Below are 25408 nucleotides of genomic sequence, written 5' to 3'. Positions count from 1 at the left end.
TAAGCAAAAACGAATGTGCTGAATGAATTTTCCTGTGCAAGTTTGATTCACAAGTTTTCATTGTTATTCTTTTACAAAGCGGTAGTGGACTCTGGTGGCCATAGGGTGTAACAGTTCTCTAACAGTCCATATGGAGTATATTTGTTGGTCCAATTAACACTGTGACCAAAAACTGTACCACTTAGATTTGAATAAATGCTGAAACGTTACAAACGGTTTTGCCAAGAGATAACTCGAGTACAGTCAGGTTAAACCACACAGTTGAAAATGTGTGACCTCTTGGTGTTCTTACTGAAAAAAAGTGAAAAGTGAAAAGAAGAGAAAGCAAGAAGTGACATGTGGGAAATACAACACATTCAAAACTGCATCTCTTCTATCAGAGGAAATGCAGTATAACGAAAGGTACAGTAAAAAGCTGTGTCTAATTTACATCTTACACAGTGAAATGCCATAGGTTATTTCGTTTGTTGTATATTACATTACTTGTAGGATTACTGGGTTAGCACGTTAATCGTTAACCAAAACAACAAAGATATATTTGTACCTGACAATTCGTGCATGCGGCTCGTCATCCACTTGAAACCTTCCCAACAGTTGTTACACAGGGCTCGGCACAAAAACTACATAAAAACATGCAACACATAAAAATTATTGTTAGTTATTTAATTACATCCAAATTTATGCAAATACAATCGTTTTTTCCTGACGTCCCGCGCCCTGGTAACCATCCCACTCCCTCCCCAAAGCAGACACAGCGCATGTGTAACTTGGAATCAAGCATATTTAAGAATTAAGTATTTATTATACAAAAAGAAAACTAAACGTGTTAGTGATGTGTTGGGTAGTTTTGGTTGTTGTTTACTTTACTTCCGTTTTAAATGTATTTTCAGTAAATGTGTTAATCATATTACATGCATGAACTTCCACAACTCCAAGTAAGCAACCGAATGGCAAAAAAGTTAAATCTACGAAAGTAGATTATAATGCTCATGTATCAAATAATGACATTTTTAAAGCAATTTTGAGTCTGAAGTTAACGGTATCTGAAGTAGAGCCACATATTGTTGGCGCGGAGTCTCAGCTATGGGACATGAAAAGACGAAATCAACAGTCCAGAACTATTCGCTAACTTGGCTAAAGCTGTTAAGTCCAGTGCTCAAGAACGGTCAGACTCCAAAGAGTGGGCAAACTTGAAACCGCCAGTGGGAATTTGTTGAAGGAGAATAACCAGCTAAAGGGCAAAATAAGGGAACAAGAAGGGTACAAGATGCGGTAGTGTCTCCGACTAAAGCCTTGTACACACACAAAGCGTCAAATCACATTCGCTTGAAGCCGCTACAGACTCGTGAATTTGGCGCTCTGTTCGCGAGGTGTACATTGGCCTTGGTCGCCTTCTACTCCAATGCGCAGGCAGACAGTACATCTTTTTAACAAATTTTATTTATTCAGTAATTTCTAAGTAAGTTATTGTATTATATGTTGCAAGTACAAGGCAAGTGGAGGCAGTGCGAGGGTCTTTCCCTCTACCAAATGTGATGACCACAAAACAATTGATAAAAGCTGTACCCAAAATGTGAACCAGCCACCATTTTCCATGGACTGACTCTTGAAGATATACTGAGTAATTTCAGAAGAGACCCAGGTAAACTCTTTATCTCACCAACCCGACTTTTGAAACTTTGAATCTATGTACAAACATGTGAAACTGAAACTCATTAATGAAGTTTTAGTTGGAGTTACAAATATTAGACAAAACTACGGTTACAAAGAGTTGAGGAAATGAAACTTAGACTATACAAGGGTGCTTGGAATGGTGAAATGTAAAAAAAAAAACCGTTCAGTTGAAGCTTACAATATTTGTGTCTTTAATATGATCAAAACATTTTGAAATTCACAAATTTTTTATCATTTGTATGTTTTTTAGGACTAAATTTGGGCTCCAGTCATTAAAAGGTTTCTCCTCAGTGTCTCAAGTAGGACTATTTTTTGTCTCTATTGCAGCTACTAAAATGGTTTCTCTTTTTTTTCCAGATATCCTTTATGAGCTTTTGGAGAACCCTGACCAGAGGGAGTTTTTGTTTTCATGTTAGATGCGACTTGAGCTTGGTAATTGTGTTGAGGCCGAGAAGAGAGAGCAGTGCATAGAGCTTCTCAAGTCAATGTTAAAATGGGATGAGGAAGACAGGATCACCCCTTGGGACATCCTTCAGCACCCATTCATCACAAAGAGTTTCCTACTGAGTATCCACATTTATTCTTGATGTTTGAGAGTTGTGTATAGATACTCAGCTCATTTTCTTTGAATAGCCAAAAAGTTCCATATAATGAGGCCCTATCAACTTCATCAAGGTTCAAGTTTTTTTCAGAGACCCCTTTCACGTCCAGAAAATAGGACACGTGAGAATGTAAAACCTGATCACTCACGGTATTCAGGGATAAACAGATCAATGTTTCCCAAAAGAGAACAAAAACCTGCTGTCTTTTTGTTAACCACATATAAAGCTATCGTTTGTGATCCAGAAAATACCATACCATACCAGACTCATTGTGATGGCTTTTGGTTACCTTAGATACATATCTGTGTCGAACTTCCAGTGTACAGCACAGCTATGTTTTTGTTTTTGTTTTTTTGTCTAAATTAAAGGTCCAGCTAGTATTTATTATTGCTTTCACTGGAATGTTCCACACTGTGGCATTAAACATATCTATCTCCATTGGGTAACGCCTCCAAGCTGACATAAAGGTCAGTTGTGTGAGGAGGCAAGCCTGCTCACAGTAAGAATGCATGTTTTTCAAGGTATTTGGAGTAATAAAAACACCTGTAATTGAATAAATGCAAGATAGATGTATTTAATACCATACTGTGGAACATTCCATGCAAAGCAATGCATGCAGCTGGTATTCATGGATACATGCAGATGGTAGATCCCCACCATAAAAATTACATTGGGCAATTTTTACTTCTTCATTCATAAGTAGACACCATGGCATATGAAGTCTTGGTCCACCAAGCAACAGAGCTGAATAATAATACCAATACCATTGCTATTTTAATACAGAATACAGGTTCAGGTTACAACCAAAATTGAACAGAATAGAATAAAAACACTGTAAACATTGTAACAAATAAAACAGACAAAATGTAATTAACTAACATTGGTAATAAATTCAGAACTAAAATGCAACAATATTTTGTGATTTTTTTCATCCATTGCCTTATTTGTTAGTAGTGATTTAGTCACTTTTCCACTACACAGCCTCAAATGACCACAAGTGGCTTGATGCTTTCTCCTGTCCAGTAAAACAACCTACACAGCTTTATCGATCACCTTGGAACCAAAGGTCTACACAATTTTCAAAAAAGAAACACTGGGTTGTAAAAAATATAACATTCCAAAGACTTGAAGGCATTTTCAATGTGAAAGGGCTTTCTTTAGGGTGAAATCAACCCTACATGATTATTGGAAATACTGTATTTTGACCAAACTAGCATAAAAGAAACTCACATAACCAAAGTATTCAAAAAGGTCCATAGCAGCGGACCAATCCTAGAGATGGATCTTTGCCATGCAGTGAAAAAGTGACTTTTTGACTTGCCGACTCATTGAGGCTGATTATAATCAAATGTCACTGAGTATTTACCAATTTTCTGCACTATAGGTCGAATGGGCGTCAACATGTCAGTTAACCAATACTACAAGAAAAAAGTATTGGCACAAGCAAAATGCTCATACTTTAACCAATAACATGCAATAAGGGCAATGATTAATACTGGTATTGCCTTTTGTGCAAAAGTTTTGCATAATGGTACTTCCTACGGTGGGATGAATAACTAAAACATGTATAGTGACTGTGGTGAGATCAAACACAAATAAGAGGCATTAAACTGACTCAAACAATATTAACCAGTAGATTTCTAAGATATTAGGATTCAGATTTTCAAAAAGTTTTTGTGAGATTGCAGGAAGGCTCAAAGACATTTTATCTGCCACACAAAATCTCACTCAGAGTTAGACAATCACACACAAACACATAAATCTGACTACAGTCTGTTTCAAATGTGCGACCTCTTAAAAGTCCAGGGACAATAGTGAAACAGTTTCCTCAGTGCTTCATAATAAGTAAAAGTCTCACTGGGCCCAGTCTTATGTTGACTCTTGTTCTCCCGTATAGCAATTATTGGCTTCTGGTTGTACATACTCTTCTGTTTTATCCCAGTCGGACACCCAGCCCCCTCCGGACACAGGTGCTCCTCCGTTGGGGTCGCCCCCCTGGTCCATGGCTCCATACCCCCCTCCGCCGCTGGTCCTGTACAGCTCTTCTGTCTCATTCGCCAATTCATCCTCATCCAGGATACCACATTTTTCATCACTGGTCTGCTCTGGCTCCGCCCACGCCTGCTTCTCTCCAGATGCAAAGAGGCCTGCATCATGGAGAATACAAACAATACGGTAAGACTCATGTGATCACGGTTTTTGTTTAATATTATTAAGAATTTAGACCCACCATAAAATATAACTCCTCCATAATGGACTAGGGAAGCGATGAGGAACACACCCTGCCACTCTTCTCGAGTCTGCAAACATGAAAGAGGGTAAAAGTTATTATTAGTGTTAACTAGGGTCACATGGTGGTATTAAACATTTGGCAGTACTTTAATTTATGTGTTTATTTATTTATTTACATATTTTAATTCATAACAAATGGGTACATGTGGCATTTGAAGTTAGTTTGGTATTGATCCACAAATGCAACTACAGTGACAACAGCGACAAGCTTTTTTTGTATTTTTAATCTTTTTTGTGCTGGGCTGTTCAACTTTGAATATAGAAAAGCAGAGTTGTGGAGTCTTGTGTTGAGCATCTGATGTGAACAGCAAAATATCCACCACACCAGCTCAGAGGTCTTTCTTCTGTTTATTTTGGGAAAAAACTGCCACAGACTGAAACAGATCTATTTGCACAAATGTATGTCCAGGAAGCTTTAAGTGGCTTTAGCGCCACCCGGTGTTTGATTTCATGTTTACTTTTCAAGGCAATGGCCCATTTCTCGTCTGACAGAAAAGCTATGTTTGAATGTTGGATGAATCGGTTTAAAAGATACTTGTTACATAATGAAATAACTGTTTCTGTGTATCATTAGACAGTCTCTGTGGACTAAAATGTCAGTAATGAGACATCACTTTCTGTGCTATTGGTTCAGATCTTTAGCTAAATACTGCCCCCCTCTGTGTGTTTCATGCACTGTCTTATGCCATGCTTTATCTTACCTTGTGCTTTGTCATGGCACCAACAATCAGAGGACACACCATCCCAGACAACGTGCCCACACCATTGGAAATGCCCATGAGGATACTGGCATAACGCGGTGCAATGTCCAAGTGGTTCACATTGAAACCTTTAAGGAAAACATTTGCACTTTGTTACTATTATGCCTGCTGTACCTCAACATTCCTTGTTTCTCCTTTGAATTTTTAAAAGACTGTTTGAACCTGAAATAGCAAAGCCAGAGAAGCCCACTGCCAACACCAGGAACGTAATGGCCACTCCCTTTGTGTGAGAGAAACCCACCACCAGCAGCAGTGTGGCCTCCATCCCAAAGCCTGAACAACACAGAGATGAAACATGAAATAAGAGTGTGTTTGGGTCTCAGATGTCATTTTATTAGCTGGGAGACCATTTCATTTTTGCCATTTAATGATTTCTTGTTAGAGCTATGACCTTACTTGGCCTGATACTAACGCTGCTTCCCACAAAGAGATCAGTACACTCTATGCCTCTCCATTTCACTCTCCTATTGATTTCTTTTGCCTCATCAAAAATAGGCCAGGACTCGTTTGGTTTACTGGATATTTCCCTTCACACTGCAAAAATACTTTCAAACAGCTCACTTCTATTTTTAAGTTATGTGAATCCATCTTACCTCCACAGTTCATGAGTTTTCTGACATTGGTTGTTGTCATGATGTGATTGGATCGAAGGTAGTCAGCAATTTGTCCACCAATTGGTACAATAATGGTCATAACCAAGTGTGGGAGAGCAGAAACAATGCCAACCTGATAATATGTAGACCAGTGATTACAATTCAACTAAAGGATTCATTGCATAGTTGTGTTTTTATGCTCGAAAGTATTACCTTGCTAATCTCAAAGCCAAACACTTCCTCAAAGTAAGCAGGCTGGCTGATAAGAAGCAGATAAAATGTCCAGCTTCTGCAAAAATTAGCCACAATAATGGCATATACAGGCATAGATGTGAAGAATGCTCTCCATGGAGTGTTGAATTTCTATTAAAATATTTACAAAGATTGATTAGTTTAGGAGAAGAGAGAAAATAGTTGCTTTTGTCATGGGCACTCACTGTAACTGAATGCTGGGCGGATTCTCCAATGCTTTCTTCAATGTACGTCCTCTCCTCCTCTGTGATGGTGGGGTGTGCTGCTGGACTCTCATATGACACCAGAATCCAAAAGCAGTACCACAAAACACCAAAGGTCCCTGCAAATAATTAGAATTTTTGTTATTTGTTTCACCATGATGTAAATCAGGGCTGTCGGAGATGTTAGATTTGATTATATTAATTTCAGTTAAGACTCTAGCTTTGTGTGTACATTGGGAGAGAGGGATCAGAGCATCATTGTTGTTTAATCTAAATATGTGAAAACATTCCTAACCTTAACTAATCTAACAAAGAATCCAATCCAATAATTTTCTTTTACCATATACATAAAACACAGATGACCATCCTGTGTACTGGACTAAGACCCCAGCTAAAGGCATGGCAATCACAGCTCCAGCGTAAGACCCTGCACACAGGGGCATTATGGGTAAATAAATGTACTCATTACATATGCCAGGATTGGCGAAATTGGTGACTTTTGTTCATAAGACTTACCACAAAATGCTGTGGTTGCCAAACGACTTCTTTCAAGAGGTGGTGCCCACTTTGCCCAAATACCATGACAAGCAGGGTATGAGACTCCCTAAAAGATAAGAAAATACTGAATGTTTAAAAAGAAGGTGACGATACTGCTTGAGAAAATGCCCGATCTTGTCTGATCTGGGAAGTTAAGGAGGGTTGGGTCTGGTCAGAACTGGGATAAGGGACCGCCTGAAATACCAGGTGCCATAGTGAGACAGCAGTAGCACAGTGGGAAGAAGAGCACTTTCCTGCTCAGACCAATGAATACTTTCATTGTGTTTTTGGGCAAGACACTTGACCGACCTTGTCTTCAGTTTAATTTATGCTGGTATATGAATAAGAGTGCATTGAGTCAATATGGAATGGAAATGAGCCCATGTGTGTTCATAATTATGAACTGTCTCCACCAAATAAACCCAAGAGTCGAAATGTCTAGAATACCTCCACAAGTCCTTGGAACACCCTCACAATGATTACACAGCCAAAGTGCATTTTTGCAGCTGAGGGGATGAGCATGTTCAGGCAAGAAGTGGCCACTATAGCAAAGCCAAATACCCTAAAAAAGAAAAGAAGGATCAGTTTTTGTCAACATAAACATAACACGATTTGTGAAGTTATTGAAGTTTAATCGAGTCCTTTCTAATTAATAATTTCACTATTTACTGAGTTTTTTATGAATTTATGGTTCTAATGTTTTGTTTCTTACCTGTTGGCTGCAAACTTTTGACATATAAAGCCTCCTGGGATCTGGGTCACTATGTACCCCCAGAAGAAGGAACCATGAATCATTCCCACTGTTTCAGGGTCCCACTCAAACTCAGCTTTCTATAAGAACATGAAAAAGATAAATTAGAGGATTAATCGTGGCTATTAATGATGTGACTATTAATAATCTGGTTCAAAGTTTTCCTTTCCAAATTTCCTTTTTGTTAATTCTTGTGTGTTCAGAGATAGAATCACCGAGAACCACAGAAAATTTCAATTTGTCAACAGCAGTCTTCCCCATCTAGAGTTTCCAAAGCAAATCATTTACTTGCTGGGGTCCAAACTATGATAAGTTAGGGGCCATTCCTCAAGCGACCATGTTATGTTTGACATAACATGTACCTTGTAGTTGACTGACCTCTATATACTCCTTGTCATCCCTGAAGACTGTGTGCTCGTTCACCATGCTCACGATGGCCACTCCGAGGTTACAGCGGATGCCAAAAGAGATGCAGAAGCCAATGCCTGAGAGAATAGCTATGATGTATCGCCGTGGCAACCCAAAACATGTACAATCAATGACGGGCAGCTCCTTCTCCTCGATCAGCTCTGGACGGCCCTCTGCCGACAGCTCAATGGTCTCCCCATTCTCCTGCTTCTTCTCAAGAGCCCTGCAAAAACACAAGTGAAACTCAAGCATCAAGATGTCACTGTCACTTTTACCTCACATGCTACCAACAAACAAGATTTTAGAAAAGGTCCAAAGAGTTATAATCATGATCATGATCAAAATGATCCAAGGCAATATCAAACAAAAACAAATTTCCTGTGAAAAAGAATGTTCCAGCCAATATAACATCCAGAAGTATTGCTGCACTAATTGTATTCAAAGATCCTTATAAAATAATACATTTCGTTAAGTATTGGTATTTGTGTGATTAAATAAATAAATAAAACTGAGTGTTTTGAGCTCCTGGAAGACCTGTTCACTGCTGTCCACTCCATAGTCTATCATTACTTGCTGAACTGTCTGCTTCACAGTCAAGAGGTCTGCGTTGGTGTATAAAGTTTACCCATACGTGAGAAAAAAGCATCTTGAAACACAAAGAATAAACTATTGCAACTTCAGTACCTCTGACTGTGTGAAAAAGGGACATCAGAAAAGTATTTGAAAGCAGCCACTCACCAGTTACTAGAGTATGTTTTTCAAAACCAGGTTAGCAGAATGCTATTTGAGTGTTTTTGCAGTTGCAATAGTTAAGGTTTTACCCTGGTGCTCTTCTAGTTGAGGATCAGGCAACGTTTAAAGGAGGATAGAGGATTTAGAAAATGTTAAAAAAAAAACTTTACTGAATCATGGCTGATTTCAGTGTAGATAACAATGGAACACAGGAATCCTTAGTCTGAAAGGAGGCCTAAAATAGCTTACTGAACAGTAATATAAATCTGAGCTGTGGACAGAACAAAGCATTAGCGTGGCTGTTCCAGCAGTGGTCATCTGAACAATGATCGAGTTTCAGACAGAGGCGTCTCCTGTATCTCCAAGAGCCACTGCAGTGGAGTCTGTAGCCCACTGAGACCTACATAATTTATAACAGGGCTGTGACATGATACCAGCCATAAAAACAATTAAAAACACTTTTTATTTAGGGTTTGTCAGAGCAATATTTCAGTACATTAGGATTATGCATTCTCACAATCCCTGTTTTGCTTCCATATATTCTATTTAAAATAAATACAGTTGTAGCATAATATCTCTTGACTGGTACACATCAGGGTTAAAACTTATTTTAATATGGCCTCATTTAAATCTGGTAAAAAAATAACACTTTTTTTTTTTGTCAAATTAAATGGATTTGTTGGTTGGTCTGCTTATAAAACGCACTTATAGGATGGATATTTAGATTCCAATGCTGCCATCATATTAAGCCACTTTTGTCTAGTTCACCTTGCATGTTTGATAACACTTAAAATATGTTCAAAAATCCATTATTAAATCCTGTGTAAAGATTTTACAAATAGTGCTCTGAAATCTATCTGCACTTTCTCTGAAATAGCACAAATAGAGAGAAAAGCACAACAAAGCACGGTCCCAAATTGACAATTATACAAGCAGATCCATTAGTTATACTGTAAGCAGGGCTTCAGTCTTCAACAATGATCAAGTATTAATGATTTTAAATATGAATTATTTACATCTCTGGCTTACATGAACTATTTTTATCGAGCTCCCTCCTCACTCTTCCTGTCTCTAATCTTTAATCAAACCATATTTGGACTTTTTATCATCATTGTATTGATCAGTTCCTCAAAGCCTAAATCCTTTTAGCCACTAATATATAATTTCATTACTTTACTGTTTGTTGTATTTATATATTTACTCATAGAGAACATGCACCTGTTTTAATTGCCAAATTAGAAAACCCATATTCTAGACAACCAACCAGGTGTTTGTTGAACTGAATGAGAAGTCAGGCTGCAACTGCTGAGAAGAAACGTGAATGTAGTGTTTTGAGAAGCTTGTCTGCCTCTCCCACAGTCACCAAATCAATGCATCAAGGGCGCAGTCAGAACAGCTGGACCTGCCCTACAAGAACTTGCATATGATGTCTGTTTTTGACTGTCAGACAGCTTGCTGTCAGAATGCTGCCAGGATCTATGACATAGTATTCATTTGCTGTGACTAACAGAAAATACATTATTTTAAAAGAACATGATGCAGGCGTGTGTTAAGTGGGTATATTTTATTTTAGGGGTAAATTCTCAAATAAATTTGATCAGTGAAACTGCAAAATACTTCTCACAAGATAAAAACATTGTTTTTCTCAATATTAATTAATCAAGTTTATAAGTCAAAGTTTAGTTCCAGAAAACACCTAAAGTCTTTTGACCTTGTTGCAACTAAATTATAATAAGACTAAAAATGTAAAAATCTGTTTTCTCATTCTATTTTCCACTTTTGGAAATAATCACTGAAATAATAGCGGTGTCTGCAGCAGGTGCAGGTTGCGTGCAGAGCTCCTCCCGTTACGCACGACACCCATGTCCCAGCGAAGCACCTGTGGGCAGGTGCTCTCACCGGAAACGAAATCTTATAGGTGGGTGGCGGTCTGTGTGGCGGGTTTGTAATCTGGAATCGGAGGGGGAGGGACGTTGTGATAGGACGAGCTACTTGGCTACTTAGCGCATGAGCGGGAGGAAGTGAGAGGCGTCCCAAGGTGTTCACGGGCGGATTTACGTGGGCCGACAGCTTGGAGGAGAACAGGATCTATTTCTGGAGGGGATTTAAGTGTTTAGACGCAGCATCAAATCCCAAGAGAAAGAAAGGGAACCCATCAATACCCCCTGCATTAGGCCACAAGACTTAACACACATTCAGCCAGGCTTTTCCATAAGTCTCCACTTTGATTTGTGTTCCTTCATTTATGAAAGTGCCCAAAATGATCCCAGTGACTTGGGCAACCGCCCAAGCTGCCCTCGAGTGCATATGACCTTTGTGCACATCACAGGGCCGAGGAGTGATTCCTGGAGTGAGAGAACCCATTGATGCCCAAGAATCAAAGTTTACCTAATCCTATAAGCAGCGCTGGAAGAAAACAGGAAAGGCTATATTGATATTATAGATGGCTGAGCACAAGCACATTCCAAATAAGCTGCTACTTTTGATTTCCATAGCCTTTAGGCTGAAGTTTCATACTGGACAGGGTAGGCCTAAATTCTACTCTGGGATCTATCTGCAACATTCAGGGCTATGTCTAAGTGAAACGCAACTTAATTAAATTCATGCGTAGGCCTAATGGGTGAGATTTGCAGGAAAAATGAGGTGCCGTTTTGTCAGTGTGTGTTTCCATTAATAAAAACAGGAATTCGTCTGCTGATGCGACCAGTTTAGAAACACTGTGGCAATACATTTAAATTTTTACGCACAGCGTTAGTGCTGTATGTTGATTACCTGTCTGGGATTTATGAAAAAATTAATAAAAAAATAATACATACCCATATATTTTACCGAGAGTCTTGGCAGTTACTGCCTTTAACCTGTCCTGTCGGAATTCCATTTTGTTGACTCCAGGATCGCGCTAAAGTCCAATGTGCGCGCACTCCCGTGTGAGCACACAGACTCGCCTCTTGTGCCGTGCTTTTCACTGAAACTTATAAACGCGCACGGTCAAAAGTAAACTCTGAACCAGACAAATTGTTTGGTGTGTTCTCTCAAAAATAATTAAATAAACCGAAGCCTGCAGACATGGTCGGAAGTCCACTTTGTCCCACTCCAGACTCCACAAAGATTCATATAAAGTTCCCAACTTTCGACAGGATACATGGCCAAGCAGTGCCTCTGGCCGTGGTCCTGAAACCAGATTACTGCAGTCCGCGCGCTAATCTCTCCAAGTGTGTGAGTGAGTGGAAGGTGGATGTCACTTCCTGTCCATTCTCCACTCGAGCAGCGGCTATTATTGGCACACCCCGGCTCAGAATGGAAAATAAGAGTAAACAGTGCGATACAAGCAGTCATTCTTAGCCGACACTGAGACTACGGAGTAGGAATAGTCTTGTCTTGTCTTGTTGTTTTAAGTCTTGTCTCAAATTGGGACAATTACTGAGAGTGAAAAACTTGAAAAGGAAATACACAATGCACAAAACACAGGCGACTGAGTTTTTTAATGAGCCATAATTATATTATGTCTGATTCAACTTTGAAATGTATTGTGAGTAAACAAACCAGGACAGAAGTTGTGTTAATGGCTGTGTTGTGAGCACAGTTAATGCAGTCAGATGCAGCTCTTCTGCAGGTCCCGTGCTGAGATGGTCCTGAGAGAGTGAGAGGAGAGGAAGGGGGGTGGGAAGGGCATAGCGCAGGGGGGAGGGGACAGGGTGGGGGGTATAGAGATGATGGAGGGAGCTTCAGACAGGGAGCCATATCTAGACTTTTGAACATCTGAGGAACTGGAGAAGGTGGAGCCATGGAAAAAGACCCGGGGAGGATCAGATGGGTCTGACAGGAAATCTGGAGAAACATGACATTTTTATAAAGTAACTTCTATAACAAGAACTGTTGACATTCCATTTGATCTGCTCTAGTTGTTGCTATTACAAGTCAAACTAATCTATCTATTTCGGAGTGGTTAAGAATAGACAAAATTCAACACTGGTAGAATATATGTAATTAATTTATCATTCATTCATATTTTAGTTTTTAATAAATGGGTACAAAAATATTAATATAAACATTAACACTATTTTACAACACTTTTTTTGCATTTTAAAATGTTAACTTTGCATATTTATTGATTCAGCTTCTTACTCCTCCAAACACTTGGCATGGTAGGCTTAATAATGTTTTATTATTTATTATTATTATTGTTGTTATTAATAATAATAATAATAATAATAATAATAATTATTATTATTATTATTATTATTATTATTATTATTATTTTACCAGATGCTCAAAGTCACTTTTGTGCATTATTCTCAGTCTGAGAGGCAGACTGAGGGAAGCGATGGCACAGTTTGGCAGCCTTGCTTCCCTCAGTCTACCTCATACTAGGCAATATGGATTAAGTGTCTTGCCTATGGACACAACTACAGTTTTTTTGCCACTGTGACACCTGATTTTCCCAGCAGTCTCCCATCCAAGTACTAACCAGGCCCTGCCCTGCTAAGCTTCTGAAATCTGACGAGATCAGGCTTTGACAAAGTGGTTTGGCCACAATTTACATGTGCACTATATAACCTTTCTGCACTACCTGTTTATCTCTATGGAGATGTTATTCTTATTGTTCAGAAAAGTGACGTAGTGCACCTTTTAAGACAATTAAATTTGTGTCCCATCACCCACATCTCCATATGTTGATCTAGTTGTTTTTGAGGACTAGTACTGTAAATATAACCACTTATCAATAAATTGGTACCATCCTGGTGTTACTGTAAATTGCAGGAAGTCTGTGATGATATTGCTAAATCAGCATCTCTCTATTTTGATCAGCTGACTGTTAACTTCTCTGGTTTCCTTACAGCCCTGTAATAACACTCAGAGTAGTGTAAACAGGTGAGGTAGTTCTTGTATGTTTTGCAGGATAAAAGTACACAAATGTATATTAAGTTAACCCATAAAAAGTACCTGGGTCATCGTTCAGTTGGGTGTGCTGATATTGCTGCTTGGTATAAAACCGATTGTAGATGCAGTAAACAGCAACCATCAGTGCAAATATCCCAATGGAGGCTCCGATGAAAAGCCCCACTTTGGTCATGTCACTGTCTGACTGGTTACCTAAAATAATAATAGTAATACAATACAGTAGAATAGAGTACATGTCCAAATTTCCATGCACAATTTCGTTTTTGAATGACACTTACTTTTGGTGTTCACATGTGGGTTTTGATTGTGGTCGAACAGGTTTCGGAGCTGTGCTGGAGGCGGGGGTGCAGCCTGGGCCTCGTGAGGATTAATTTGACCCTCAGACTGCAAAGTGCAAAGAGGAAGGAGTAGCAAGACATAGAGAGTAGAAGCACCTGCCATGTTTGCTCCTACAACAGAAGAGAAAGCTGGAAAGACAAAACAGGATATATGGCATTATATCTGAACTCAGAGCAAGCTAATCACAACATAAAATCTTGTACAATAAATCTTAATTCCTGCTTTTTTTTTGTCATTCCTTACCTCAATGTGCAGCTGCTGTGTGGTCTCTGCTCTCTATCTTGTTAGTTGACTAAAATGAAAACTGCATCCAAGACAACAGAACTCTCCAGGCTCCTTGTATCTCCAAAGGGACACCTGCAATATACACTCACACAGAGCCAGAGTCAGAAGTATCCAACCAACACACATATATGATTTATCAAAGGAAGACATTTGTAGCCTAGCCCAGATTATTTAGCTGTGTAAAGTTTCTGGCTGAGTCTTGTGCCCTTTAAGCCATGTTAGGACATTGTTACCTCATTAAAAAAACAGAACTGGAGTTGTGTTTTGCTTCATTCGCACATGTTTGAGTAATATGTTTAAATAAATCTAAACCATGGGCTGGAGTAGTATGTAAATTGTATTTGCATGTTAAGTAGTAGAAAGGAATTGAGAGCAACAGAGCCCTCTATTGACAAGTTTGGGAAGTTACTCCGTGTGATTTAACAGCTGCATGTACTAGTATTTATACACTGTATTGATTTTACACTGAAATTTGTTTGATTTTTGTAAATAAATAAAATGGAAACGTATTGTGGCTTAGAGACGTCTATAATGGAGCAAAAGCTGCAAGGACATTATATGAATAAGATATAAAAACAAAGACAGAACCAAGTCATAATGATTCTTTTACGGCAGTGTTATTAAAGGTCATTGGCCTGAGTAAAATCCTCAATGTTCTCCTTAAGGCCACCTGGTGTTTGGGGGTTTGGGGATACAAATGAATAACTTTACACACACTAAACTATTTCGACGTCTGTTTGTACAAAGTTCATGATAACATGGTTTTATGTTCTGGTGTCTAACTTTCTCAGGCAGAAGCCATACTGGAAATAGCAGGAGGCGTAACATGTGTAACCCACCCTTATCATCGCATGTGTTAAATTATCTAGAATGTGCTGTGTCTAAATTATTCTTCCAGCATGAAATTCACTATTTTCATGTGTTGCAGCTATTAACAATCCTTAACCTCACCAAAGGAATCGTTTTACAGCTAGTTCAAATGCTCAAAATGTATTTATTAAAAAAATCCATAAATATATTACAAGGTATTATATTACATTTTCTTTTCATCTTTTACAAACAAATCTACAAGACAACTATACTCAAGGTAATGGGACAGTCATAAAACCTATACATACTGTGTGTTGGAATGTGGTGACATCAAAAATTCATCATCAATAAAAAGCAGAAGGCACTTGAGACTTAATAATCCAACAGCATTTAAATCTACAAGAAAACCACAGCAGTGATATTACAGTACACCAACAAAAAGACAATCCAACCATAAAGGGAAAAAAGGTATCACCATCAAATGTTGACATAATTTTGGTCAATTACAACATGCATATGACTTTAGAGTTATTCAATGAATTTGTTCTGGGCTATGTTATTTACAAATTCATTAAATTAGACCAAAGTTTCTTGTTGATCTTGATGCCCAACTTTTTCTATACAAAGTAACCCAGGGCCCAGTCTCATTATATTCTACTGATTGTAGGGCCCTCAAGGAGGGGGTCACAGCCCTACTTTATGTCCCAGCCCTATGATTGGGAATTACTGATTAGACACTGTTACGGCCCCAGGCCTTAGGTTTAATTTGCTGTGTGATTTTTGCAAAGTTCTCCTAATTCCTGGTCTGTGATTGGTGGGGCAAGTCGACGCCCACCTCACCTGCAGCCACCGCCCCCTATTTAAAGAGATTGCCAGCACCTGTTCGGGGCTGCTGGCCTTGGTGGCTAGTATGCCATATTGTTTTGTGTGTGTGTTTGTGTGTGTGTGTGTAGTTTTAGTTGTGTGCCTTTTTTGATTTGGTCACTCGATTCTGTTTGTGGGTTTATGTGGTTTAATTTGGGGAACTTGTGTTTTAGTTTAATGTGTGTCCCTAAGTTTTACCACTCGTTTTTGTGTAAGCCTGCATGTCCCCTTTTCTGGCACAAAGCTCTGTTTATTCTGTTGTTCTGTTTCTTAGTTTAGGTTGTTTTCTGTATATTTTTAGTGTTTTGTTAATTTACCTTTACATTCCTGTTAATTAAACATTACTTAATTTATTCCATTTTACATCTTGGTTTTATTTTTGTTACTTCCCTCACCCCAAACGAGCTGGGTCGTAACAGACACTATTCTCACCAGTGTCCATATGATATGTACCAGAGCAGTTTAGCTCATATGCATCATTTGTGCTCATACTAGCAGCACATCACAAAGTGTGTTTGAAAAGGAAGACATGAGACCTTTATGACTCGGGAGGAATATTAAAGCTGTAAACGTGTTTCAGTGTGATTTACATTAATACTTTATCTGCTATAATCTTTAGCATCTTCATGGCTAAACACTGGGTGTGTGCTCTGGTGATCATGTTCCAGTTCTCGCTCTTATCAATACACAAACAACAGTGTCAGTGTGTGAAGCAAGAGGTCTCAGTCTCAGGTGTTCACTGTACAAACTCCCACATTTTCCTGTTAATAACAGCAGGACTTTTAGATGATATATCTACACCAGAGATACCCAAGAGCATCTGAGTTTGTTGTGAGGAGAATATTTTGGGGTGTGATTGTGGACAATATTAATGCAATTTCCTTCTGAAATGTAAAGGCACATTTCAAGTTGTTGATGGCAACAGTGAAGTAATACAGTTAACACACTGTTACAGCAAACTGCAGTAACTGTGTCATGGCTGAATCAAAATCTCATCTAAAACAACAATCCTGTAGAGCATAACAAAGAATTTGTAACGGTTTACTAGTACATGGCCGCAGATCCATTCCTTTGCTCCAGTTCTGACATGTCTGTGAGGGGAGTCTCACACTTGTCATCTGTACTGACCATGCTGTACGCTGTATTTTCTACATCTCTGGACGATCGCCTCATTCTGTCCCGCAGCACTGAGTAGATGAAACATAGAGGGACAGGCATCATGGCAAATATGATCAACAAAGCTAGAACAGCCAGTGCCCAATCAGGATAGTCTAGGTAGACCTCAGAGGCCTGGATAAACAATGCAAAGTCAATTAGTAACAATAATACAAGTAATACTAACATTAGTCAATTTATTTCCTTACTTTTTCACGATTCCATGCCATGTATGTTGGTCTTTTAATAAACATGCGGATTGTTGTGGCCAGCAGGAGACCCAACATTGAAAGCAGACAAATGTATTTCCACAAGTATTTGTAAATAACATGTGGCCGCCATCCAAGCATCCCCTCACAATCATCGAGAAACCTACAAAACATGAATGAGAGAATTTACAGGCTTATTAATATTAACTGCCTTTTCCAGGTAGCACTAAAACTCGCCTATCAGCTCCATAGAGCCAAGACACACTGAAGGTCTCGAACACCACCACAATGATGAGGGGCAGAGTGGCAGAGTAGTCGTCAAACATGGTGACGAAGTAGTTTCCACAGCGCTGAGTGAAGAGCAGGCCAATCAGAAAGCCAATGACACAGCTGAACACTACAAGAACAGTTTCACATTAGCCTCTAAAGTACACACAGTATACAACACCAAAATCACACCACTGGAACAAGTTCCTACCAGTGAGTTTTGTCTTGTTATTGGCCAGTGTCTGAAAACGGTCACTTAGTGGGGCCAGAATGCCTTCCATAGTACCAAACATTGTGCTGAGTCCCAGGTTGAGAAGCATGAGGAAGAACAGGGCGGACCAGAAAGGACTGCCAGGGAGCAGCGTAATAGCTTCAGTGAATGCTATAAATGCCAAACCAGTGCCTTCCGCGCCCTCAAAAAACAATAACAAAGGCACAATACTTTCAGTTAACATTAAAAATAAAAATGTCCCCAAAGGAAAATCATGTTATATCGAAGAGAGTTTTACCTTTTGCATCTCGTTCTCCAAGTTGCACTCAGTTATACTCCCTGAGATGTTCTTGCCATATTGTAAAAACCAGGAAGTGTAATCTTCAGGAGCCACAGAACTCAAGTCTGACATGTTGAACTTTGGCATCATGCTTATGTCCATCATCCCACTGTGAAATCCCTCAGACAACTTCTTCATATTACTGTGAAAACAAAAGCAATGTTAACAACGTTTAATCATGTACAAATCTGATCATTAGGTAACATAGTATACATACCTAGAGATACATTCTTTAACCTTGTCTTTGGCACGAAAGCCTAGCACTGCAAATACAACCAGAGTGGCCAGGACTGATGTCAGGAAGTTGATGAAGGAGACAGTGAAAGCATCTCTGTGGCAGTTATTATTTTTAGGATTATAGGATGAATACGCGATAATAGACCCAAAGCCCAGACCAAGGGCAAAAAACACCTGGGTGGCAGCTTGTCTCCAGACCTGTATGTTGCCCCAAATTTCAATCTGTAAATTTGAAGAGGAAGCTTATAGCAAATATCAACTTTTTGTAATAACTTGTAATAACAATGGACAAAAATGACAGTGTACCTTTGGGTAGAACATGTGGGCAATGCCCTCCATGGCACCGTCCAACATGAGTCCACGCACAAGAAAACAAAAGAGCACCACATATGGAAATATAGAAGAGAAGTACATAACCTGCAAAGTAAACAGAGGATAATGGTTAATGCACAAATAAGTAAGTAAGAGGAACATCTTTTGTATTATGGTTTAGTTTTCATAAAGGTACATTTACATCATAATGTACAATTAAATTTAAATGAATTGTTAAGCAAAAATAAAAAAGGTTTCAAGTATTCTGTACTTCAAATACAAGTGCATTCAAGTGCACTTCAAGTACATTACAAAACTAAAACAACTTTTGTACTTCACCAAGCGCTACACTAATCACTAAATATCATAGAATCCTTGTTAAACTGTAGTAGTAGAGTAGTAAAGCTAAACCTTTAGGTGAGGGGTTTTGTAATTGTTTAAATTCTCACATTGTACAAACACTACAAATATAAGCCCACCACAGGACATGGCTATGATGAGCTGAAACTGGAAACAGTGTTAAGAAGTCAAATGAGATTAGCCCAGTACCTTGACAGAGCTTTTGATTCCTCTAAACATTCCAAGGCACACGATGGCCCAGGCTCCCAGCAGACAGCCCACAATGTAAGGGTTGAATGAGCCTGTCTCATCAATCGAGTCAGTGATGTCCAGAGCTTTCCGGTACCAGAAGTATGATGTGTTAGAGCTCTTTTCACACTCTGTTATGGAAATAAAGACAAAAACATGTTGAAACACTTCCCAAAAATGTATGTGTGATTTGCTGTAGGGGAGTATTTACCAGTAGTATTGCCCTCACTTGGACACTGTTCCCAGGGTAAAGGGTACTGGAATGAGTTCCCCAGGTAGAAGAGGCTCCAGGCAAGAATCACATTGTAGTAAAGAGCAACAAAGAAACACACCTGGGAACAGTGTGAAACAAAAGATTAAAGCAACATAACAGTGTAAGGTTAATTTTAAACATAAAAACATAAAGAATTGTGACTTAAAAGTGCACTGTGTAACTTTTAAGCCCAATTTATGGTCATGGTCAAATTGAGTGTGTCACGACACAGAGAGCCTGCATTGCCATAAACCCTTTCCGCAGAGCATCTGTGTTGACCAACGTGCACCTGAGAAATTTTTTAACTACAAGACAGCAAGGGGAAGCGATGCAGACAATAAGGGCTGTGATTGGTGTTCTCTACCACCTCTCTACATACATTTCTGGTATTCTACTTTCCTGCTTCATTTTGTAAACATGCATGCAATCCTAGCCTCCTAGCATTGTGGTGGTGAATTACTTCGCTGCACATAGACCTCGACGCAGTTCTATAAATCAAAACAACAGCGATAGTGTGCGTTGAGTTGACACAGAACTATAATTCCTTTTTGGTTAGACCTGCTTGTTAATAAGGAGATGTCACTGTTCTACCTGGAATGTTCTACAGTATGACATTAAACAGCTCTAAATTACATTTATTCAATTATAGGAGGTTTTATAGCTCAAAAATACCTAGACATTCTGACTACGAAGCTCTGACCTCTAACTTGGTCTGGTTAATGGCATATTGTGAAACATTGCAGACAAAGCAGTAACATCTTCATGGAGAAAAAAAATTGATGGACCCTCCACCAGAAAAGTTACACAATGCACTTTTAAGTTATGAACTAAAAGCTGAAGTCACATTATTTTTTAAAGAAAGAAGGCTACGGTAATTGAATGCTCTGGTATAATGTATAATATAACAATTACTATGCAAACCTACCTAATGCTTTTGTGGACAAACAACAATAGTTAACATAAAAAAGTTAATTGACAGTGTCTAACCACACAGCTGGAGTAGCCGATCCCAGACAGCCTTGGGGAGATGTACTTCCACACACCGATGCTCCCCTGTCTAATGGCCTGTCCTGCGGCCAGCTCCAGGAAAAACAGGGGGATACCCACCACCAGCATTAGCAGAATGTACAGGAGGAGGAAGGCTCCTAGAGAGAGGACCAAGTTACTTTACCTATTTTTAACCAATTAACAATAAACATCTATGTATCAATTGCAGTGAACGTTAAACCAACAACTTGTAAGTTTATTTCTTTAATACATTTAAATGTAGATTTATTTTCTTCCGCTTATCCGGGGCCGGGTCGCGGAGGCAGCAGTCTAAGCAGGGACTCCCAGACTTCCCTTTCCACGCACACTTCCTCCAGCTCTTCTAGGGGAACCCCAAGGCGTTCCTAGGCCAGCCGAGAAACATAGTCCCTCCAGCGTGTCCTGGGTCTTCCCCGGGGCCGCCTCCCAGTGGGACATGCCCAGAACACCTCCCGAGGGAGGCGTCCAGGAGGCATCCGGAAAAGATGCCCGAGCCACCTCAACTGGCTCCTCTCAACGTGAAGGAGCAGCGGCTCTACTCCGAGCTCCTCCCGTGTGACTGAACTCCTCACCCTATCTCTAAGGGAGCGCCCAGCCACCCTGCGGGGGAAACTCATTTCGGGCCGCTTGTATCCGCGATCTCATCCTTTCGGTCATTACCCAGAGCTCATGACCATAGGTGAGGGTGGGAACAAAGACTGACCGGTAAATCGAGAGCTTTGCCTTTCGGCTCAGCTCCCTCTTCACCACAACGGTCCGATACAGCGACCGCATCACTGCTGAAGCTGCACCGAGCCGCCTGTCAATCTCACACTCCATCCTCCCCTCACTCGTGAACAAGACCCTGAGATACTTGAACTCCTACACTTGAGGCAGGGACTCTCCACCCACCTGGAGAGGGCAAACCACCTTTTTCCGGTCGAGAACCATGGCCTCGGATTTGGAGGAGCTGATCTTCATCCCAGCCGCTTCACACTCGGCTGCAAACCGCCCCAGTGCACATTGCAGGTCCTGGTTCGATGAAGCCAACAGGACAACATCATCTGCAAACAGCAGAGATGAGATCCTGTGGTCCCCGAACCAGACCCCCTCCGGCCCCTGACTGCGCCTAGAAATTCTGTCCATAAAAACAATGAACAGAACCGGTGACAAAGAGCAGCCCTGGAGGAGTCCAACATGCACCGGGAACAGGTCTGACTTACTGCCGGCAATGCGAACACAGCTCCTGCTCCGGTCATACAGGGACCGGACAGCCCTTAGCAAAGGGCCCCGAACCCCAGACTCCCGAAGCACCCCCCACAGGACACCACGAGGGACACGGTCGAATGCCTTCTCCAGATCCACAAAGCACATGTGGACTGGTTGGGCAAACTCCCATGAACCCTCGAGCACCCAATGGAGAGTGTAGAGCTGGTCCAGTGTTCTGCGGCCAGGACGAAAACCACACTGCTCCTCCTGAATCCGAGGTTCGACTATCGGGCGGATTCTCCTCTCCAGTACCCTGGCATAGACCTTACCGGGGAGGCTGAGGAGTGTGATTCCCCTGTAATTGGAACACACCCTCCGGTCCCCCTTCTTATACAGAGGGACCACCACCCCGGTTTGCCAGTCCAGAGGTACTGTCCCCAACCGCCACGCGATGTTGAAGAGGCGTGTCTGCCAAGACAGCCCCACAACATCCAGAGACTTAAGATACTCAGGACGGACCTCGTCCACCCCCGGAGCCTTGCCACCAAGGAGCTTGCCAACCACCTCAGTGACTTCGGCCAGGGTGATGGATGAGTCCGCCTCCGAGTCCCCAGCCTCGGCCTCCTCCTCGGAGGACGTGACGGTGGGATTGAGGAGATCCTCAAAGTATTCTTTCCACCGTCCGACTACATCCCCAGTCGAGGTCAGCAGCCCTCCCCCCGCACTGTAAACAGTGTTGGTGAAGAACTGCTTCCCCCTCCTCCCCGCCGGACGGTTTGCCAGAATCTCTTTGAGGCCGTCCGATAGTCCTCCTCCATGGCCTCTCCGAACTCCTCCCAGCTCCGAGTTTTTGCCTCTGCGACCGCACGAGCTGCCGCACGCTTGGCCCATCGGTACCCATCAGCTGCCTCAGGAGTCCCACGAGCCAACAAGACCTGATAGGACTCCTTCTTCAGCTTGATGGCATCCCTTACTTCCGGTGTCCACCACCGGGTTCGGGGATTGCCACCGCGACAGGCACCACAGACCTTACGCCCACAGCTACGGGCAGCCGCATTGACAATGGAGGTGGAGAACAGAGCCCACTCGGACTCCGTATCTCCAACCTCCCCCGGGATCTGGGAGAAGCTCTCCCGGAGGTGCGAGTTGAAAATCCTGCTGACAGAGGGTTCCGCCAGACGTTCCCAACAGACCCTCACGACACGCTTGGGTCTGCCAGGTCTTTCCGGCTTCCTCCACCGCCAGCGGATCCAACTCACCACCAGGTGGTGATCGGTTGACAGCTCAGCCCCTCTCTTCACCCGAGTGTCCAAGACACGCGGCCGGAGGTCAGATGACATGACTACAAAGTCGATCATCGACCTCCGGCCTAGGGTGTCCTGGTGAAACGTGCACTTATGGACACCCTTGTGCTTGAACATGGTGTTCGTTATGGACAAACTATGACTAGCACAGAAGTCCAATAACAGAACACCACTGGGGTTCAGATCAGGGAGGCTGTTCCTCCCAATCACCCCTCTCCAGGTGTCACTGGCATTGCCCACGTGGGCGTTGAAGTCCCCCAGTAGAACAACGGAGTCCCCAGTTGGTGCACTGTCTAGTACCCCTCCCAGGGACTCCAAGAAGGCCGGGTACTCTGCACTGCTGTTCGGCCCGTAGGCCACAGTGAGAGACCTGTCCCCGACCCGAAGGCGCAGGGATGCGACCCTCTCGTTTACTGGGGTGAACTCCAACACGTGGCGGCTGAGCTGTGGGGCTATAAGCAAGCCCACACCAGCTCGCTGCCGCTCCCCGCAGGCAACACCAGAAAAATGGAGGGTACAACCCCTCTCGAGAGGTTGGGTACCAGAGCCCAAGCTGTGCGTGGAGGTGAGGCCGACTATATCTAGCCAGTACCTCTCAACCTCCCGCACAAGTTCAGGCTCCTTCCCCCCCAGTGAGGTGACGTTCCACGTCCCTACAGCCAGGTTCTGTGTCCGTGGACTAGGTTGCCGGGATCCCTGACTTCGACCGCTGCCTAGTTCACATCGCACCCGACCCCTATGAAACCCTCTATAAAATATAATATAAATCTACATCGGGGCCCGGCCGGGCTCAGCCCGAAGGGCCCCGATGTAGATTTATATTATATTTTATTTTATCATATTAAGTTTATTGTGGACACGACATTTATATCTCATATACATTCAACAGCTGTCCCAACAGATCTCAAGCAACAGCAAAGTGTTACAAAAACAGCCACCTGCCTCACACTTAACCCATAGGTTATTGATAAAATATGTTTATTTAATTTAAATCCGCATTAACTGTTCAGCCAAATAAATAGTATGGTAAATATGATTTTAACTTTCTACTTCCATGGAGTCAAACAGGTGACATACCACCTCCAAAAAGTTACATACTGTACCGTTAAAACCTTATTATTCACAGAGGTTAAAACTGCATCTTTGTTTTTGAAATTTACCTTATTTTCTTTATTTTACTACAGAACTGCTAATTGCAGAGTTTACTAAGTAAATACTGTACATGCTTTACTGTGTTGGAGTAAAAAGGGGTGTCCTATTACTTCAGACACTCTCACTAGTCAACAAGAATAGCCCCTCACCTCCTCCGTTCTGGTGGCACAAATATGGAAACCGCCAAACGTTCCCGAGACCCACACTGAAGCCCACTTGGGCCAAAAAGTACTCGATTTTACTGTTCCAGCCTGCTCGTGCCACTGGCCCAGAGTCCTGCTGCCTGTCTTCACCCCCATAGGGTCCACTCTCAGTCTGGTCATCATCCTTAGGCAAGGGCTGCTTCTCCATGTCTGAAATGATAAAAAAGAGAAATGAGAATTATATATATATATATATATATATATATATATATATATATATATATATATATATATATATATATATATATAATAGTAACACATTATTTTACAAGGTATGTTTATCACACATTATTGTTGGTCAGTTGTGTTTGGAAATTAGATCATTCCCACCAGATGGCTTAACACCTCTGTCAGGAAAAATCCCTTATTAGTGGACTAGTTACATTGTAAACAACACTGTAACAGCGTCGTATTTTTTCTCAATACTAGTATATGTTATGCTGTATGTCTTGGAAGTATAATAAGATCATATTCAGTCCATATTACAGATCCATGCTGATGCTATATACATTGGCGATATCTAGACCACGCCGAGATAATACCAGCAGTGACGTTTGCAAGTTCCAATGGTTTTGTCTTTACGCGCATAGAAATCTTCCGTGTTTAAACACAAAACATGTTAAACTAACCTTGTTCACAAAGACGTCGCGGAAAGCGAGGTAATTTAGAGTAAATTCCTTAAACTACAGTCAAACGTAGACTACAGGGATGTGAAATCCTTCACGAACACGTGTAGCACCCAGAATCTGGCGCGTTACTACCAAATTATTACGCGCGAATGTAGAGCCAATACATTCTTCTTGGTTGGCACAAGCGGTTGTAGGTACTATTGTTTAAAGCAAAATGCCTATGAAAGACTGTCTGTCACCGATAGATATACACATGATCAAAGAAGCCCGCATTCACTACCCTTTATTCATGCCTTTATCTGGTACTAAACCTCTTCCGCTTGATGCAA

General features: G+C 41.2%; 2 protein-coding genes and 1 pseudogene across 3 annotated transcripts; all 3 read right to left on the bottom strand.

The window, feature by feature from the left end:
- Positions 1–3105: 3105 nt before the first annotated feature.
- Positions 3106–11967, bottom strand: LOC110159755 (vesicular glutamate transporter 1-like). 2 transcript variants are annotated; one of them, XM_020924364.2, is made up of 13 exons: positions 11622–11967; positions 8044–8296; positions 7627–7745; positions 7362–7476; positions 6894–6981; positions 6718–6804; positions 6360–6496; positions 6136–6285; positions 5923–6055; positions 5492–5602; positions 5270–5397; positions 4507–4576; positions 3106–4423 (listed from the first exon to the last, which is right to left on the bottom strand). In XM_020924364.2, exons 1-13 carry the CDS (start codon positions 11681–11683, stop codon positions 4146–4148), a joined length of 1731 nt encoding a protein of 576 aa, XP_020780023.1. In that variant the 5' UTR covers positions 11684–11967; the 3' UTR covers positions 3106–4145. The 2 variants fall into 2 exon arrangements, with proteins under 2 accessions (XP_020780023.1, XP_055006040.1); XM_055150065.1 differs by lacking the exon at positions 11622–11967 and having other exon boundaries at positions 8044–9402.
- Positions 11968–13225: 1258 nt separating this feature from the next.
- Positions 13226–13343, bottom strand: LOC129407964 (5S ribosomal RNA; annotated as a pseudogene).
- A 1962-nt stretch (positions 13344–15305) lies between these two features.
- LOC110159560 (sodium-dependent neutral amino acid transporter B(0)AT2-like) lies at positions 15306–25408 on the bottom strand. The gene is made up of 12 exons (XM_020924127.2): positions 25080–25408; positions 24397–24600; positions 20565–20722; positions 19536–19656; positions 19286–19455; positions 18731–18841; positions 18405–18646; positions 18146–18329; positions 17848–18049; positions 17607–17766; positions 17370–17532; positions 15306–17295 (listed from the first exon to the last, which is right to left on the bottom strand). Exons 2-12 carry the CDS (start codon positions 24596–24598, stop codon positions 17050–17052), a joined length of 1959 nt encoding a protein of 652 aa, XP_020779786.1. The 5' UTR covers positions 24599–24600; positions 25080–25408; the 3' UTR covers positions 15306–17049.

The sequence above is a fragment of the Boleophthalmus pectinirostris genome, unplaced genomic scaffold (genome assembly GCF_026225935.1).
Source record: "Boleophthalmus pectinirostris isolate CB_2022bp ecotype Guang Dong unplaced genomic scaffold, ASM2622593v1 HiC_scaffold_14, whole genome shotgun sequence".
NCBI lineage: Eukaryota > Metazoa > Chordata > Actinopteri > Gobiiformes > Gobiidae > Boleophthalmus > Boleophthalmus pectinirostris.
The sequence above is the reverse complement of the archived record's forward strand: the minus strand, read 5'-3'. Positions and strand labels throughout refer to the sequence as shown.